We start from the raw sequence: 15,772 nt of genomic DNA, 5'->3' as shown, positions 1-15,772 counted from the left end.
TGGCGTATTCTTTATTGTATTATCCAGGATACATTTAATTTTATGTTAAATTTGAAACTTTGTGTGATCAAAATGTTTGGTTAATTTAATATTTCTTTTTACAAGCTGAATTTGATTTAAATTTTCCAGGTACTATAGCTATTTTTTTTTTCAGATTACACACGTTTCCTCTGTTTATGCAAAACTTACTAAAGAAGAAAACTTCATGGACTAGAATGGCTCATCTTTGCAAAGGTGCCGAGTATGGAGGGGGCTGTGGCCTTTGTGTGGAGAGGAGCCACCGTGGGACACAGACCCCCGTCCCTGAGGCCTGCCCGAGGCCTGCTGTCTGTGCCCCCGCGTCTGCCCCTCCAGAAGCCAGACCGCGCATCCCGGTTTGCTCTGAAGTCTGCAGCGTGTCCTCGGCTTCTCCATGCAGCCCGTCTGGCCCATCTGGAGGGCTCTTCGGTGCTGTGTGACCCACCCTGAAGGCGTGTCAGCTCTGGGCTCTCACCTGGTGTTTGGTGGCCTCTCCAGGCTGATGGAGCCAGGTTCCAAGAGTGAGGACCCCAAAGAACCAAGTGGAGCTGGATCCACTCTGAGCCGGTCTCCTGAGTCACAGTGTCACCTCTGCCCTGGGCATGTCCAGACTCGGGTGTGGGGATGGGGCGGGCTGGGGACGGCCTGCCGCCGGTGTCTGGCCACCAGCCTCCCCGGTCCCACCAGTCCCCTGAGCAGGAGAGCGTGGCCTGGGGGAGGCGCAGACGCTGGGCTGGGACAGTAGCTCCGTGTTTTCTGATGTGCTGTCCTCACAGCATCCCTGCTCCTCAGAGTCGGGAGCAGCCTCCAGCATGGATGAGAGCCGCGTCCTACCTGGAGGGGGACCCTGGACTTCAGTGAATGTGCCTGGATCTCGTAGTGTGGAAAGCTGGGTGTTCTCCACACTCGCAGGTACTTTCTTGACCAGTAAGTAGTGACACTGAGAACCAAGGAGTTCCAACAAACGATAACATGAGGTCAGCGTCGTACTTGGCAAAACGATGAAAGAAACAACCTCAGGCATGTGTGTGCTGCGTTCCCACCGGTCTGGAAGCCCGTGCAGAGTGTCGGCCTGGCCTTGAGAACACTGATGCCAAAGAAGCAGACAGTCTGTGCCGTCTAATCACATTCCCTTTTCTCGAGTTTTATTGTTTTGATTTGCTTGCCTCACCTGACGTGTAACCATTTTATTAGGTTAACACGTGGTGGATGAGCAGCTTCCACTCTGTGTCTCAGCTGCCCTGCAGGCCTGCAGTGTTCTCAGCAGTGGACTTTCTGTTTAGTGGAAGTGAAAACGTTAGTCCCTCAGTTGTGTCTGACTCTCTGTGACCCCATAGACTGTAGCCCGCCAGGCTCCTCTGTCCATGAAATTCTCCAGGCCAGAGTACTTGAGTGGGTAGCCATTCCTTTCTCCAGGGAATCTCCCCGACCCAGGTCTCCTGTACCGCAGGCAGATTCTTCACCGTCTGAGCCACCAGGAAGCACAGCCCGTAAATGCTGCAGGGAGAGGCCTGTGTCTGCCCGCGCTGTTTGCCATGATTTCCAGATAGGGTTTCTCCTCCAGCAGATACAGATTGTATGGCAAACTAGTGTCAGCAGCAAGACTGCAGACATTTTTGCAGGATTCATCATGAACTCATTACCAAATTCAGACTTAAATTGAAGAAAGTAGGGAAGACCACTAGACCATTCAGGTATGACCTAAATCAAATCCCTTATGATTATACAGTGGAAGTGAGAAATAGATTTAAGAGACTAGATCTGATAGAGTGCCTGATGAACTCTGGAATGAGGTTCGTGACATTGTACAGGAGACAGGGATCAAGACCATCCCCACGGAAAAGAAATGCAAAAAAGCAAAATGGCTGTCTGGGGAGGCCTTACAAATAGCTGTGAAAAGAAGAGAAGTGAAAAGCAAAGGAGAAAAGGAAAGATATAAGCATCTGAGTGCAGAGTTCCAAAGAATAGCAAGAAGAGATAAGAAAGCCTTCTTCAGCAATCAGTGCAAAGAAATAGAGGAAAACAACAGAATGGGAAAGACTAGGGATCTCTTCAAGAAAATTAGAGATACCAAGGGAACATTTCATGCAAAGATGGGCTCTATAAAGGACAGAAATGGTATGGACCTAACAGAAGCAGAAGATATTAAGAAGAGATGGCAAGAATACACAGAAGAACTGTACAAAAAAGATCTTCACAACCCAGATAATCACGATGGTGTGATCACTCATCTAGAGCCAGACATCCTGGAATAGTGAAGTCAAGTGGGCCTTAGAAAGCATCACTATGAACAAAGCTAGTGGAAGTGATGGAATTCCAGTTGAGCTATTTCAAATTCTGAAAGATGATGCTGTGAAAGTGCTGCATTCAATATGCCAGCAAATTTGGAAAACTCAGCAGTGGCCACAGGACTGGAAAAGGTCAGTTTTCATTCCAATCCCAAAGAAAGGCAGTGCCAAAGAAGGCTCAAACTACCGCACAATGGCACTCATCTCACATGCTAGTAAAGTAATGCTCAAAATTCTCCAAGCCAGGCTTCAGCAATATGTGAACCATGAACTTCCTGATGTTCAAGCTGGTTTTAGAAAAGGTAGAGGAACCAGAGATCAAATTGCCAACATCCGCTGGATCATGGAAAAAGCAAAAGAGTTCCAGAAAAACATCTATTTCTGCTTTATTGACTATGTCAAAGCCTTTGACTGTGTGGATCACAATAAACTGTGGAAAATTCTGAAAGAGATGGGAATACCAGACCACCTGACCTGCCTCTTGAGAAATCTGTATGCAGGTCAGGAAGCAACAGTTAGAACTGGACATGGAACAACAGACTGGTTCCAAATAGGAAAAGGAGTACGCCAAGGCTGTATATTGTCACCCTGCTTATTTAACTTCTATGCAGAGTACATCATGAGAAACGCTGGACTGGAAGAAACACAAGCTGGAATCAAGATTGCCGGGAGAAATATCAATAACCTCAGATATGCAGATGACACCACCCTTATGGCAGAAAGTGAAGAGGAACTAAAAAGCCTCGATGAAAGTGAAAGTGGAGAGTGAAAAAGTTGGCTTAAAGCTCAACATTCAGAAAACGAAGATCATGGCATCCGTCCCATCACTTCATGGGAAATAGATGGGGAAACAGTGAAAACAGTGTCAGACTTTATTTTTGGGGGCTCCAAAATCACTGCAGATGGTGATTGCAGCCATGAAATTAAAAGACGCTTACTCCTTGGAAGGAAAGTTATGACCAACCTAGATAGCGTATTCAAAAGCAGAGACATTACTTTGCCAACAAAGGTCCATCTAGTCAAGGCTGTGGTTTTTCCTGTGGTCATGTATGGATGTGAGAGTTGGACTGTGAAGAAGGCTGAGTGCTGAAGAATTGACGCTTTTGAACTGTGGTGTTGGAGAAGACTCTTGAGAGTCCCTTGGACTGCAAGGAGATCCAACCAGTCCATTCTGAAGGAGATCAGCCCTGGGATTTCTTTGGAAGAAATGATGCTAAAGCTGAAACTCCAGTACTTTGGCCACCTCATGCGAAGAGCTGACTCTTGGAAAAGACTGAGGCTGGGAGGGATTGGGGACAGGAGGAGAAGGGGACGACAGAGGATGAGATGTCTGGATGGCATCATCGACTAGATGGACATGAGTTTGAGTGAACTCCAGGAGTTGGTGATGGACAGGGAGGCCTGGCGTGCTGTGATTCATGGGGTCGAAAAGAGTCGGACACGACTGAGCGACTGAACTGAACTGATTGATGTAAAACCACAGCTCTCCTTTGCTAGATTTCAAACCCTGGGCAGCTGATGGCCTTAGTTGGAAGAGAATATCAGTGTACTTTGGGAGTTTAAACACAATCCAGATTTTTAAGTCTAACAATTCAAAAACACTTTCTTTCATTTCTGATATTACACTTTAACCCCAGAATTAACTTTTTTTGGCCAGTCTGCAGATGCACTGGCCCATTTCTCTGAAAGGACCTTGGCAAAAACAAAGGAAGGCAATGGAGGAACAGTAGACTGAAATCCTACCGATTTTCCTGTCAGAAGAATGTATACATCACAGTTGTAACCCTTAAAACAATCCCCCCTTCCCCAGCAGTGGGTCCGGGTGTGCATGAGCCTCTGGATCCCACCTGGCCTCAAGGTCCCACCCTGGCGTCCACGGAGCTCAGCGGTGAGGGCCCCTCCATCCTCGGTGAGCCAGACACCTCCTGGCTTAGATACGGTGGCGGAAGTACACAGCACCGCGCTCTTGCAGTCGCTTGGCGGCTCCTGTCTGTGGGGGAGGGCTGCTGCAGTCTGGGTGGGACTCCCTGGTGTGGACGCTGCAGGTTCAGGGCCGCTCCGCCCTCTTGGGGCCGGTGGACCCTCCACGCAGAACTGCTTGCCTGCTCCCGCCCCCGACGTGGGCCGTGCACAGGCCCTAGTTCGCCTTCCTTCCCTGCGCTGCCGGGTCCCTAAGCTCCACACCCCCGCCCCCCGCCCCCAGTACAGCTGGGAGGTCGCTGTGCAACTACCCCCGCCCCACCCCCCCCAACCCAGAGTCGATGCTGTTGGATTGAACGCCGGTTCCCCAGCAGGTTCAGGAAAGCGCTGTTCGGGCTCCACTTTTATTGTTGGACGCGCCTTCCTCCTTCCTGGGGGCTCAGTTCAGACGAGGGGTCCCGGAGGAAGGGCTGTCGGCGCCCACCGCCCACCGCGGTCACCCGGCACCGGTTCCCCGTCACGCCCCTGACCCCGGTCGCCTCTCGGACTGGCTCGGCTCGGCTGCTGAGTGACTTGGCGGAGCCAGAGCGCGTATCTGGGGACCTTGATGAGCAGCAGCGGCCCGGGCCCCTCGGGGGGCGCGGCGCCCAGCAGGCCGGTGAGGAACCAGGCGCCCCGGTGCTTCCGGACCACCGCGCCGCCCGCCACCCACCGCGCCGCGCCGGCCGCCGCGCCCCGCTCGCAGCTGGTCCGCGTGGTCACCGTGGCATTGAGGGCCCGGCCGCATTCCGCGGGCTCCACGTGCGTGACCCGCAGCCGCAGGGGCACCATCTCGCGGCCGCGGAGGGTCCAGCCGCCGAGGACGCCCGGCTGCGGTAGGAGGACGCTATCGGCGAAGTCCGCGTCGGCCGTGCAGACGGGCCGCCCGGCGTCCGGGCAGCGCACGGGCCGCGCCAGGTCCAGCAGGGCCACGTCGTTGTGCCCGGTGTCCGCCTCGAACCTCGTGTGCACGTGGACGCCCCTCACGTGCAGCCGGAAGTGGGACCCTGGAAGGAGGCAGGGGCGGGGCTCAGGGCGACTCGGCCCGCCTCCCCCGCGTTCCCGCCCGCCCCGCGCCGTCGCTGCGCCTTCTGCCCAGGGACTGGAGCGCCCCAGCGGGGGCCTCTCCCACACTCTTCTCTGCAAAACCAAGTGAGGCGTCCTGGGGGCGCGGCGGGGGCTCAGTAAGGGCAGGCTGAACAGGTCAGAAGAAATTAGGAAGAACCTCTGGGAGTGAATCAGACTTGCCTGTTCAGGAGTCATTTTCTAGGCTGATGGGCTGGTGACTGAAAAATGTCTGAGGAAGGAGGGCAAAAATGCATTCAATATTGGCGGGTCCTAGGGAGCACTGTGGAGCAGTTCACAACACAGCCTCGGCGCAAGGACGGAGGTCTGACTGCTGCACTTCAGTGTCAAACCAAGTGCCCCAGTCCTCGGCTGTCAGGTTCCGCATTGCCGGCGTGCTGTGCCCAGAATTCCGCTAGCTAGTCCCCGTTGCTTTGCCTGTATGAGTGATCTCACCAGAGGGAAGCTAAACCGAGTCTGTATTTCATTAGAAGCAAGAATTCTAGATTAAAGGAATTCTTTTTATTTCTACACAGGATAGTTTCGTTTCCGGTGCCATCTTATAAAACCGAATGACAAAGTACTCACTTGTTTTCACACTAATGTTTGCGTACAATAGTGAGCATGTTGCTGTTGTCAGCACAAAGTTGTCCTGTATTAGAACACCCCCGCAGAAGTCTTTTCCTTCGGAATTTGTTAGTTTTACCTTTAAAAACCAAAACAGACAAGAAAGAGTTAGCCTGCCTTTGCAGCATTTGGGGCAGCACAGTGTTGTGGTTGAGATTGTGGGGCGCACACCCTCCAGCCAGCCCAGCGCACCCCCCATTACTGAGGCCCCCTCGGCGCGCGGAGGGTCGGTGGGGGCGAGAAGGGGAGAGGTGAGCAGCGGATGCGCAGGGTTGGGGGCGGGCAGTCAGCAAAGGTACAGTTCCGGGGAGACCAAGCCCCAGCCCCGGCTCGCCCCTCACGTGAGCTCCCCTCCCTTGACCCTTCCAGTCCTGGTGGTCACTGAGCTGTGGCTGTCGCTTGGCCAGGCCTCCACACAGCGGCCACGTGCTTCCACCTGGCTGGACCCGCGTGTAAGCGTCAGGTGAGGGAGACGCGTTCGGCACCTGCACACAAGTGCGCACGCGCACGTCCAGGGGGCCGAGCGCAGCCCGGTTGCTAGAGCAACCCGTAAAGCTTTCTGTCAAGTGATGGTCGCTATGGTTACTGAGCACTTGCGATCCACTGGTCCAAGCCAGGATGAGCTGCAAGTGAGAAATGCTGTACACTACACGTCCGAGAGCCAAGGCTTAGGTAGAAAGAGGAAGCGTACATATCCCAGCTTTTAAACTATTCGTTGCGTGTTGAAATGATATGTAGACGTATTGAGGTAAGTAAAGCACATCATCAGAATTAATTTCACCCGCTTTCTATGCACGTGGCTGCTAGAAAATTTAAGTCAGGTCTGTGGCCAACGTGGTGTTTCTCTTGACAGGGCTAAGGAAGAACGGGGTGATCTGTATTAGAGGCCTTGGGATGCAAGGAAAACGCAAAATGTAGGTAAAACCAAACCCACCTTGGTGGTATTACTGAAAATAGTGCTTATTTTGCGGAGTTACTAGAAAAGCAAGAAAAGAATAAAATACTGGTCAAAGTAGCAGATGAGCGTAAAAGAAAGTGCTTGAAATAGTTTGGGAGAAGGGTCAACATGACTTCGTGTGTTGCTAAGTTAAAACATAAGACACTGAAGCTGTGAGTTCAGCATGAGAAAGTTCTTTGAAGTGCAATTTGGAGGTTGTAGACAGTTCACCTAAATCAAAGAAAGGACAGATGACAGACGGGTGAAACATAACAAAAGATTAAAATGTGTTTCTGTTACCTGCCACGGGAAAGGCAGAAGGTTCTGCTGGCTTCCCTGGGGCCTCTGGCAGCACTCAGGACCGAGGGTTCCACACGCACACCTGTCTTCATTGTGGTGGCCACACGGAAAGAAAGGTCAGTGCCTCCCAGGGCAGGCAGTGGGGTGACCGTGGTGCTGACCCAGCCTGCTCTGTGGTGCCCATTAGGTTGAGATACTTCGTGTATATTATGGGATTCCATACCTGCTCTCAGAGATGGTGGGGATGGGGGGCGGGTAGGGGAGCCTGGCGGGGGCTGGGAAGCCCCCTTCCCTGGCCCTGACCAGCCACAGCAGGGGAAGTGGGCTTTCAGAGTCGCTGCAGAGGAAGGCCCGGGGGGAGGCTCACCGTGGGGGAGGCAGGACCTGCGGTCTTGGCCCAGCTTGTGGCCCCTTGCACAGCTGCATGTGTAGGACTCTGGTCCCGGGTAGCAGAAGTGCTGACACCCGTCCAGCCTCAGGGGGTGACATTCGCTTTCAGCTAAAAGGAGAAGAAGGGGAAAGCAGAAATATTACCCTGGAAACAGCCATTCTGAAGTACCCTTTTTAGTCCATCCTAAAGGAAATCAGTCCTGAATGTTCATTGGAAAGACTGATGCTGAAGCTGAAACTCCAATACTTTGGCCACCTGATGCGAAGAACTGACTCATCTGAAAAGACCCTGATGCTGGGAAAGATTGAAGGCGGGAGAAGGGGACGACAGAGGATGAGATGGTTGGATGGCATCACCGACTCAACGGATGTGTTTGAGCAAGCTCCGGGAGTTGGTGATGGACAGGGAGGCCTGGCGTGCTGCAGTCCATGGGGTCGAAAGAATCGGACACGACTGAGCAACTGAACTGAACTGAACAACTATCCTTGAGCGTGGGGCTCTGGCTTTTCATTCCAAACGTGCTCATGTGAGCGCTTCCATTCAGTTTCAGGAACGAACGGAGGTGGAGCCCGCCGTGCCCCTCACAAGGATCCTCGTGGCCCCTCTGTGGGCTCAGTTCCCGCCATGGCAGCCAGACTTCTTAAGGGGCTTCTTCAAGGCGGGGATCGGGACAGGGAGGGGACGTGTGTGGGGTGAAGCTGGGAACCCTGCCCTGCGCGCTGTACTTGGGATCTCCTCCCAGCACCGGGTTGAGCTCTCAGGGAGGCCGTTGGAGCAGAACGCCGGCAGGTTCCGTGTTAACATCGAGGACAGAGTTCACTTCTGCATGGAGGGGTCTCTGGCTGCTTTGACCCCCGGTCCCCGCCACCCCAACCCGCAATGTTTAAGGGACAACAGGTGATGAAGCTGAGAACGGTCTCGCACCCACGACCCAGGAGTCGGGCCCTTGGGGGAGGAGCGGGGGTCCCGGGAAGGGGCGGGGGTCCCGGAGAGGGGCGGGGGTCCCGGGGGAAGGGTGGGGGTCCCAGGGAAGGGCTGGGGGTCCAGGGAAAGGAGCCCCAGGGCGGGGTCCGGGGGAGGGGCGGGGCTCACCGAAGGCGCAGTTGGGGCCCTCGTAGCCCGGCGCGCAGGTGCAGGCGTAGCCGCGGATGCTGTCCTGGCAGGACCCGTTGTTGAGGCAAGGCTGGGAGGCACACGGGGAGCCACCTGCGGAGAGGACGCCCCTCGTGGGTGACCCCCTGACGCCCCCGACTCAGTCGGCCCACCTGCCCCTCTAGGACCCATGTCCTTGCTGAGAGGCCTCCCGGAGACCCCCGGTCACCGTGGTCCCCAAACAGCACCCGCAAGCCTTGCCTTCCGCAGCTTAATCGGCTTCTGGCCATCAGCACAAGGCCTACGGGAGCTGGGGGAGGGGGTGAGCTTCCCTCTCATCCCACGGATGGGAGCCCTTCCTTTGGGTCAAGGTCCAGGAGCCCAAGCCTGGGCACTGGGAATCCTCTGGCCTCGAGTTCTCAGCCCTGGAGAGCGGGGTTGATGCTTCCTCCCATCAAAGCAAAAAGCAGAGGAGGCGGCGAGCCGGGTGCAGGAGACACTCACCCATGTATGTCCTCCAGAATTCATCCTGTCCGAGGGAACATAAGGGTGTTAGAAATCAAACACCTGTTCTTCCACCTTCTCCTGTGGCTGAGCTTGAAGGTAAGAAAATGCTGACTCTGCTCACTTAGTAGGTAAATGCTGGTTGAAACGAGAATATGAAATTCTCTACATCTACTTCACTTAAGTGAAGAGAAGTCGCTTAGTCGTGTCCGACTCTTTGTGACCCCATGGACTGTAGTCTGGCAGGGTCTTCCATCCATGGGATTCTCTAAGCAAGGGATTGAACCCAGGATTGAACCCGGGTCGCCCGCTTTGCAGGCAGACTCTTTAACCAGCTGAGCCACCCGGGAAGCTACAGCTACTTAATGCCCTCTTTAATATATGTTCTGGGCTTCTCAGGTGGCTCAGTGGTAAAGAATCCACCTGCAGTGCAGGAGATGTGGGTTTAATCCCTGGGTCAGGAAGATCCTCTGGAGGAGAGCATGGCAACCCACTCCAGTATTCTTGCTGGGAAATCCCGTGGACAGAGGAGCCTGGTGGGCTGCAGTCCATCGAGTCGCAAGAGTCGGACAGGACTGAGCGACTGAACATCCACTGCAGCGTGTGCTCCACGAGCTGCTTGGTGTGGATTTGCTGCGACCTTTGGGGAAGGGAAAGTGTCAGTAGCTGAGACGCAGCGCAGACCCCACGGCCCCCCGGGCACCTCTCACCCAGGTGGTCTCCAGGGCCCCACTCCGCAAGTGCCGGATGCAGGTGTGAGAAATTCCCACCGCTTTTTCTGTTTTATAAGCCAATTCAGCAATGATGGAAATTTGCAAATTGCGTATAGGAGGTGTTGTTTTCAGGCAGGGAATCTAAAGGTAGGAGACTACTCAGACCTAAAGCCTGGAGGTAAGCGGGTGAGCAGGCCGCACACCATCCCCGGCTTGCAACAGCTCAAGTGTGCTTGCAGCCTCGGGGGCGAGCCCAGCTTTCCCTTCACCAGGAAGTTTTCGTTTCTCCCAGTTCTATGAAAGATCGTCTATTTGAGAGGAGTTTTCTTATACATGGGCATCTGAGAAAATATATTTTAAAGCAGTTAAAAAATATATTAGAGAGAGGCTTCCCTGGTCCCATGGTAAAGAGTCTGCCTGCCAATGCAAAGGACACAGGTCCCATCCCTGGCCCAGGAAGATTCCACGCGCCTCGGAGCACCTAAGCCCACGTGCCCAGCGACTGAGCCAGCGCTCTAGCACCCTCAGGCCACAACTGCTGAGTCCACGAGCCCAGAGCTGTGCTCCTCAAGAGGAGCCGCTGCGATGAGAAGCCTGAGCACGGCAAGGGAGAGGGGGCCCACCTGCCACAAGAGAGAACTTCACTGCAGCCGTGAAGACCCGCCACGGCCGAAAATGAATGAATAAATAAATAGACCTTAAAATATATGTGGTGGTGGTTTGATCGCTAAGTTGTGTCCGACTCTGTGACCCCATGGACTGTAGCCCGCCAGTCTCCTCTGTCCATGGGATTCTCCACACCAGAATACTGGAGTGGGTTGCCTTTTCCCCTGGGATCTTTGCAACCCAGGGATCAAACCCAGGTCTCCTGCACTGTAGGCAGATTCTTTACTGAGCTATGAGGGAAGCCCCCTAAAATATATATGTGTGTGTGTGTGTGTGTGTGTGTGTGTGTGTGTACTCAAGAAACAGGTCAACATTTGTTCAGAATCAACTTTAAATATTGCTGCCTTGATATGTAAAGCATATTACATGTTTTGCTGTTCTGAGAATTGACGCACAAAAACGCAGCCCCTCTGTCTGCCCCTGGCAAGCCTCTGGGTAACCGAGACGGGCGAGGTCCTGGCCGTGGTCTTGGTGTACTGTCGTCGCTTCTGATCCAAGGTGCTGATTATGAGAGGTGTTCTTACTGTGGAGGCATCCTAAGGAGGACTTTTGTGGTGGTGTTGGTACACTGAAACCGTCTCGTCTCTATTAAAAATACTAAATTCTGTGAGTCCTGACAGGCTGAGCGACCTCTGTGAGGAGTCCGGCTGCTCGGGGTGCTAGCTTGCTGAATCCGAGGGGAGAGTTTAGGGACTTTAGGGGGACTGAGCTGCCCTCGGGGTCCCCCACTGACAGGCTGGGGAAAGTGAACTCCCTGCAGTGTCCGATTCCTCGTCTGTACACTGGGTTAGATCAACCTCCCACGTAGGTGAGTAGGTTCCTTAATTGAGTCTCTCTTGGAGAACACGCCCCCCCGAGGCAGCAAGTCATGGGAAAGCAGGAGAGTGTGCGGCGGGGATACGCACGGTGGTCTCGTCGTCTTCAAACACTTCTCTCGCCTCCTCGTAGACGCAGATCTCCTCCCAGCACTCCTTCTCTAAATGCCCCTCGAAGAGCTCTTCCAGGAGGTAGGAGCCGGCTCGCCTCCACCTGGCCAGAAGCTCGTGCGCTTTCGATGCAGGAAGAAAGACTGCAGGGCAAGATGGGAGTGCAGGTGCCTCAGCGAGTGGGGCTGAGGCCCGGGGGCCAGGCTCCGGGCGACGGGCATGCAGACCCACGAGTGGCCCGTTCCTCCTGCTCCTGACGACACTGGGACCCAGCCCTCCACGTGCAGCCGGGTAAGCAGGACAGAGCTTAGAACAGGAGGGCAGGAGCCCAAGAGGACGGGGTGGAGAGCAGGCTGTGTCCTCCGGCATCCTCTGCCAGGACGAGGGCCCTCCACTTCTAGCTGGCCACACGGCTGCAGGGCCAGACTCTCCTGGTGCTAAAGGAGGCTGAGTGACCGAACGCTGGCCACCAAGATGCACACAGAAGGCCCAGGCTGCAGCTCCTGGGAAGCTTCTTGAAAAAAGACAACTGGTGCGGCCCTTGGCCATTGCTTTCTCCCTCCCCTCATCCTGCTGCCTGGGACACAGATGTGATGGCTGGAGCTCTAAGCACCATTCTGAAATATGGGGACCAGGGCCACGTCAGGGAGGACTGTGTGGAACCTTCTTATAAGGACTGGGGTCATTGGATTAGGGCTTCTCTGGTGGCTCAGCTGGTAAAAAATCTGCCTGCAATGTGGGAGACCTGGGTTCGATCCCTGGGTTGGGAAGATACCCTGGAGAAGGGAACAGCTACCCACTCCAGTATTCTGGCCTGGAGAATTCCATGGACCGTATAGTCCATGGGGTCGCAGAGAGTAGGACACGACTGAGCAACTTTCACATTCACTAATTGAGGATGATGTGCAAAGACCCTATTCCAACTAAAGGTCACACTCCGAGGTTCTGCGAGAACGTGCAGTTTAGGGGCCACTGCATGGATGGCGTCCATAGGTGAGGAGGTGCTTTGGGGCGCGATGTCCTGCCTCCCCGACGGTCTTCAGCCGAACGTTTTCAGCATCAGTGAGGTAGTTCTCCTGAATCAGTCATTACCATTTTAGCTGTGGAATAGCACCTTTCCAATTCGCCTTCTTCTGTCCTTACTTGTTGGCATTCTGCTGTGAAGGAGAACTCTTCTCCAAATGCTTTGTGTTGATTCGTTTGTTTAATGGATTTTAGAGTGAATATACCTTAAAGTGAATACTTTATTTTCACTTTACATTTAATGGATTTTATATATTAAAATCCGTACTTACTGGGTTTTAAAGTGAATAGTCAAGCGAATACACTTCCATTCCAGAAGTCCTCTCCGATTCCTTTTCACGTTGTCTGAGCACCGTGGTGTCTCTTGTTTCCTCCTCGCGTCTTATTGCACGTCTCCTGTGTTCTCTGCCTGGTAGCAAGGTTTTCGTGGGTCTGATTCTATTCTTCCCGCAGGTTCACGGCTGTCTTGTTTCCTGATGTGTTGGTGGTTTCCTTTTACCATGTTTGGCCCGCGGGTTTAGACAGGAGCCCCATTTGAGAAAGACCACGTCTCTGCCATCGAGGCGGACGGGACACGAGATTACCGCTGTTTCCAGACCCTGGGCCGACAGCAGTGACTGAATCTCGGGAGGAGGTTCTCTACCAGTGGCCCTGTCCCCTCGGGGACTGTGTCTCTTTCCTCCGAGTGGTGCCAAAGGTGGCCTAGGCTGGGCGGGCGTCTCTTCCTGGGTCCACTCGGGCCGTGAGGAGGTTATGATCATTTTAATAATATACTTATCTAACTGACAGATCCAGAATGCTACTGTTTCAACACACAACGACTGTTAAAAGAAACTAAATTTGCGTTCTGATTTCTGTGCTAAAGCTGTGCAGTCGGGTGTATTTTGAACTCCCAGCAACCTGACTTTGGCCACCAGTTGGGGGAGGCATCATGGCCACATGGGTGGCGGGGGTCCAGGGTCCCCCATCTGCGGTCGCTGGTTTGGGTTCAGAGGTATAGGAAGGTTGGGGTGGGGGGGAAGGGGCCCTGAGCAGGGGCTGCGTGCGGAGGGGCTGGGGTCCCCTTGGGACTCCCCGGAAGCTGTGCCCCATCCTGTCCTGAGCCCCAGACCTGGCGGCTAGCTCTGTCTGAGCCCCTGGGGACCCCAGAGGACATGTTTACTTCCGACATACTCGTCACAAACAGCACTGAGACCAGGAGCTGGGCACAGACCACCCTGGTCCTGCCGGAGCCCCTCGGCTCCCAGAGAAAGCCCCTGAGTGCCCACCCGCTGCCTGAGAGCACCTACCTGTCGGCCAGGCGGCGTGCGGGGCGAGGAGGACGAGGAGCCCAAGGACGGCGAGCGGTGGTGGGACGCAGCCGGCCATGGTCAGCATCGGCCAAAGTCCCCGCCGGCTCCACGCGCTGGGCGGCCGCGTGGGGGCAGGGAGCCCGCCCCGCAGAGAGGCTGCCCTCGGAAGACCCTGCGTCAGCGCGTTCAGGGTCCTGCGTGCAGGCTCCACTCCCGCGTTTCTCTGTTTAAAGCAGAGAGGGGAAAGACGGAGAAATGGAAGCCCGAGGCAGAGGGACGCGGCGCTGGCTCGTGGGGGCGGAAGTGGAGCCGTCAGCGTTCCGGCGAGGGTTGGGGAGGCGTCACCCCTGCCTGGTGCTGGCAATGAGAGCCGGCAGAGCGCAGAGCCCCGGGGCTGCCCTGGGAGGAACCCGAACACGGTGGGCGAGCAGACTGCGCCCCCCGGGGAGGGGGCTAAGGCAGACCCTCGGGGCAGGGCCGGTGGCCTCACGAGGTCCACAAGGCCGGGCGGGGCCCGGGTGGGGAGGCCGGGACTGCGGTCTTCTGTCAAGGGCGGGGGAGCCCACCACTGCCTCCCGGGGAGACCAGCTCCCCTGGGGCGCCAAGTGCCATGTGGGGACACGTGCTGAGAAGCACGCTCAGTGCCGTGAGGGCAGCAGCACGCTGACTATCCCAGGGGACAGCAAACGCACAGGGTGGTCAGGGCGGAGTCCTCCCGGGAGCACTGCGTCTGTCCCTCTCAGTCCCTGCCTCCGTCTCTGGGTCTCTCTCTCTCTGGCTGCCGGTCTCTCCTATCCCCGCACGCCCAGGTGTCGGGTTCGGCCTGGTAAGGTCCCTGGCGAGAACCCCACGCACCCCACCCTGCACCCTCTGAGTCTCCCTCAGACTCTCCTGCGGGGTATTTCCCAGGCTGTCCCATTCTTGGATGCCGGCACCATGGAGGCCCCGCTGAGCCTGTTCTGGGCGTCGTCTTGGAGGGCACACCCCCACGTGGTGATGACACAGCCTGGGACCAGAGCTACGCTGTCCTGCCTGAAGTTCAGGACGACCTTCCTCGGGGCTCTGGCCCCTGTCGGGGTGGCACAGCGGCTGTCGTGAGGGCCCGTCTAGAATGGAGCCCACCCTGCAGCCCCGAGGGCAGGGGCTGCACCTGCTTCAGGCCGGCCCCGGGGGGCCTCACGAACACCTGTGTGTGCCAGTCCCTGGCTCTGGGCCCCTCCGCACCCCTCTGCGCTCCTGTGTCCCCCCCATGGGACCGTGGGTGCAGTCGAGGGTGCCCCACTCTCGGGAGGGCGGTCAGACCCTGTCCCCCACGTTTCCTCTCTGTCAGCTTCCTGCTCCTCTCCATCCCAGAGGAGACTTCCTCGGAGAGGCCGGGTGGACCGGCTCTCCTGGGGCGCAGGCCTGGCTCGGGTCTACCTTGCGACCAGCCTCGTCTCCCTCCGGAGGGAGACGCTCAGACCCGGACGCAGTCCTCCCAGGCCCAGAGTCAGCCCTGTGAGGCCCAGAGCATGCTCCCCACAGCGCGGCCGGAGCCCCCACTGACACTCCGGTTCCTGCAGGGATGGCTTGGCCTGCAGGTGGTGAGGGCCCTCCCTTCCCAGGGGCTAGCCCCCTGCCCGCTAACCTGTGGGCTTGGCCCCAACAGGGGGAGACGCAAGTGTGACGGGACCCAGGTGTCCCCGAGCCGTCTCGGGACTCTGAACTCCACTGTCCGAGAAACCCGGGTTCACTCTGCCCAGAGGCCCTGCCCCCACCATGCCAGCCTGGCCTCCACCACCCTTTCTGTGGGGCCTCCCTTTGTGGAGGTCAAGGTGGGACACTTGGGAACAAACCCTCTGGTTTGACCATTTCTGGGAAGCCTGGTCCCACTGATTTTTCCAAACTTGCAATATCTCCTGTTTACAAAACTGTCTGGTGACCCCTGGGGACTCTTGGGATGGAACTTTGGAACTTTGCTTCGTTGGGTTA

At 55.9% G+C, this 15,772-nt stretch overlaps 1 protein-coding gene across 3 annotated transcripts; it reads right to left on the bottom strand.

Moving 5' to 3' along the window:
• Positions 1-4,601: 4,601 nt before the first annotated feature.
• On the bottom strand, positions 4,602-15,522 carry PROZ (protein Z, vitamin K dependent plasma glycoprotein). Of its 3 annotated transcripts, none has more exons than XM_027558022.1 (10): positions 15,429-15,522; positions 13,799-14,024; positions 11,466-11,629; positions 9,182-9,206; positions 8,678-8,791; positions 7,562-7,693; positions 7,195-7,280; positions 6,299-6,442; positions 5,919-6,036; positions 4,602-5,272 (listed from the first exon to the last, which is right to left on the bottom strand). In XM_027558022.1, the coding sequence occupies exons 2-10, from the start codon at positions 13,884-13,886 to the stop codon at positions 4,671-4,673; spliced, it is 1,473 nt and encodes a 490-aa protein (XP_027413823.1). In that variant the 5' UTR covers positions 13,887-14,024; positions 15,429-15,522; the 3' UTR covers positions 4,602-4,670. The 3 variants fall into 3 exon arrangements, with proteins under 3 accessions (XP_027413823.1, XP_027413821.1, XP_027413822.1); XM_027558020.1 differs by lacking the exon at positions 15,429-15,522 and adding an exon at positions 14,494-15,385; XM_027558021.1 differs by lacking the exons at positions 6,299-6,442; positions 15,429-15,522 and having other exon boundaries at positions 13,799-14,455.
• Between the last annotated feature and the right edge of the window lie 250 nt (positions 15,523-15,772).

This window comes from Bos indicus x Bos taurus, chromosome 12, assembly GCF_003369695.1.
Source record: "Bos indicus x Bos taurus breed Angus x Brahman F1 hybrid chromosome 12, Bos_hybrid_MaternalHap_v2.0, whole genome shotgun sequence".
Lineage (NCBI taxonomy): Eukaryota > Metazoa > Chordata > Mammalia > Artiodactyla > Bovidae > Bos > Bos indicus x Bos taurus.
This window is presented reverse-complemented; position numbering and strand designations above follow the sequence as displayed.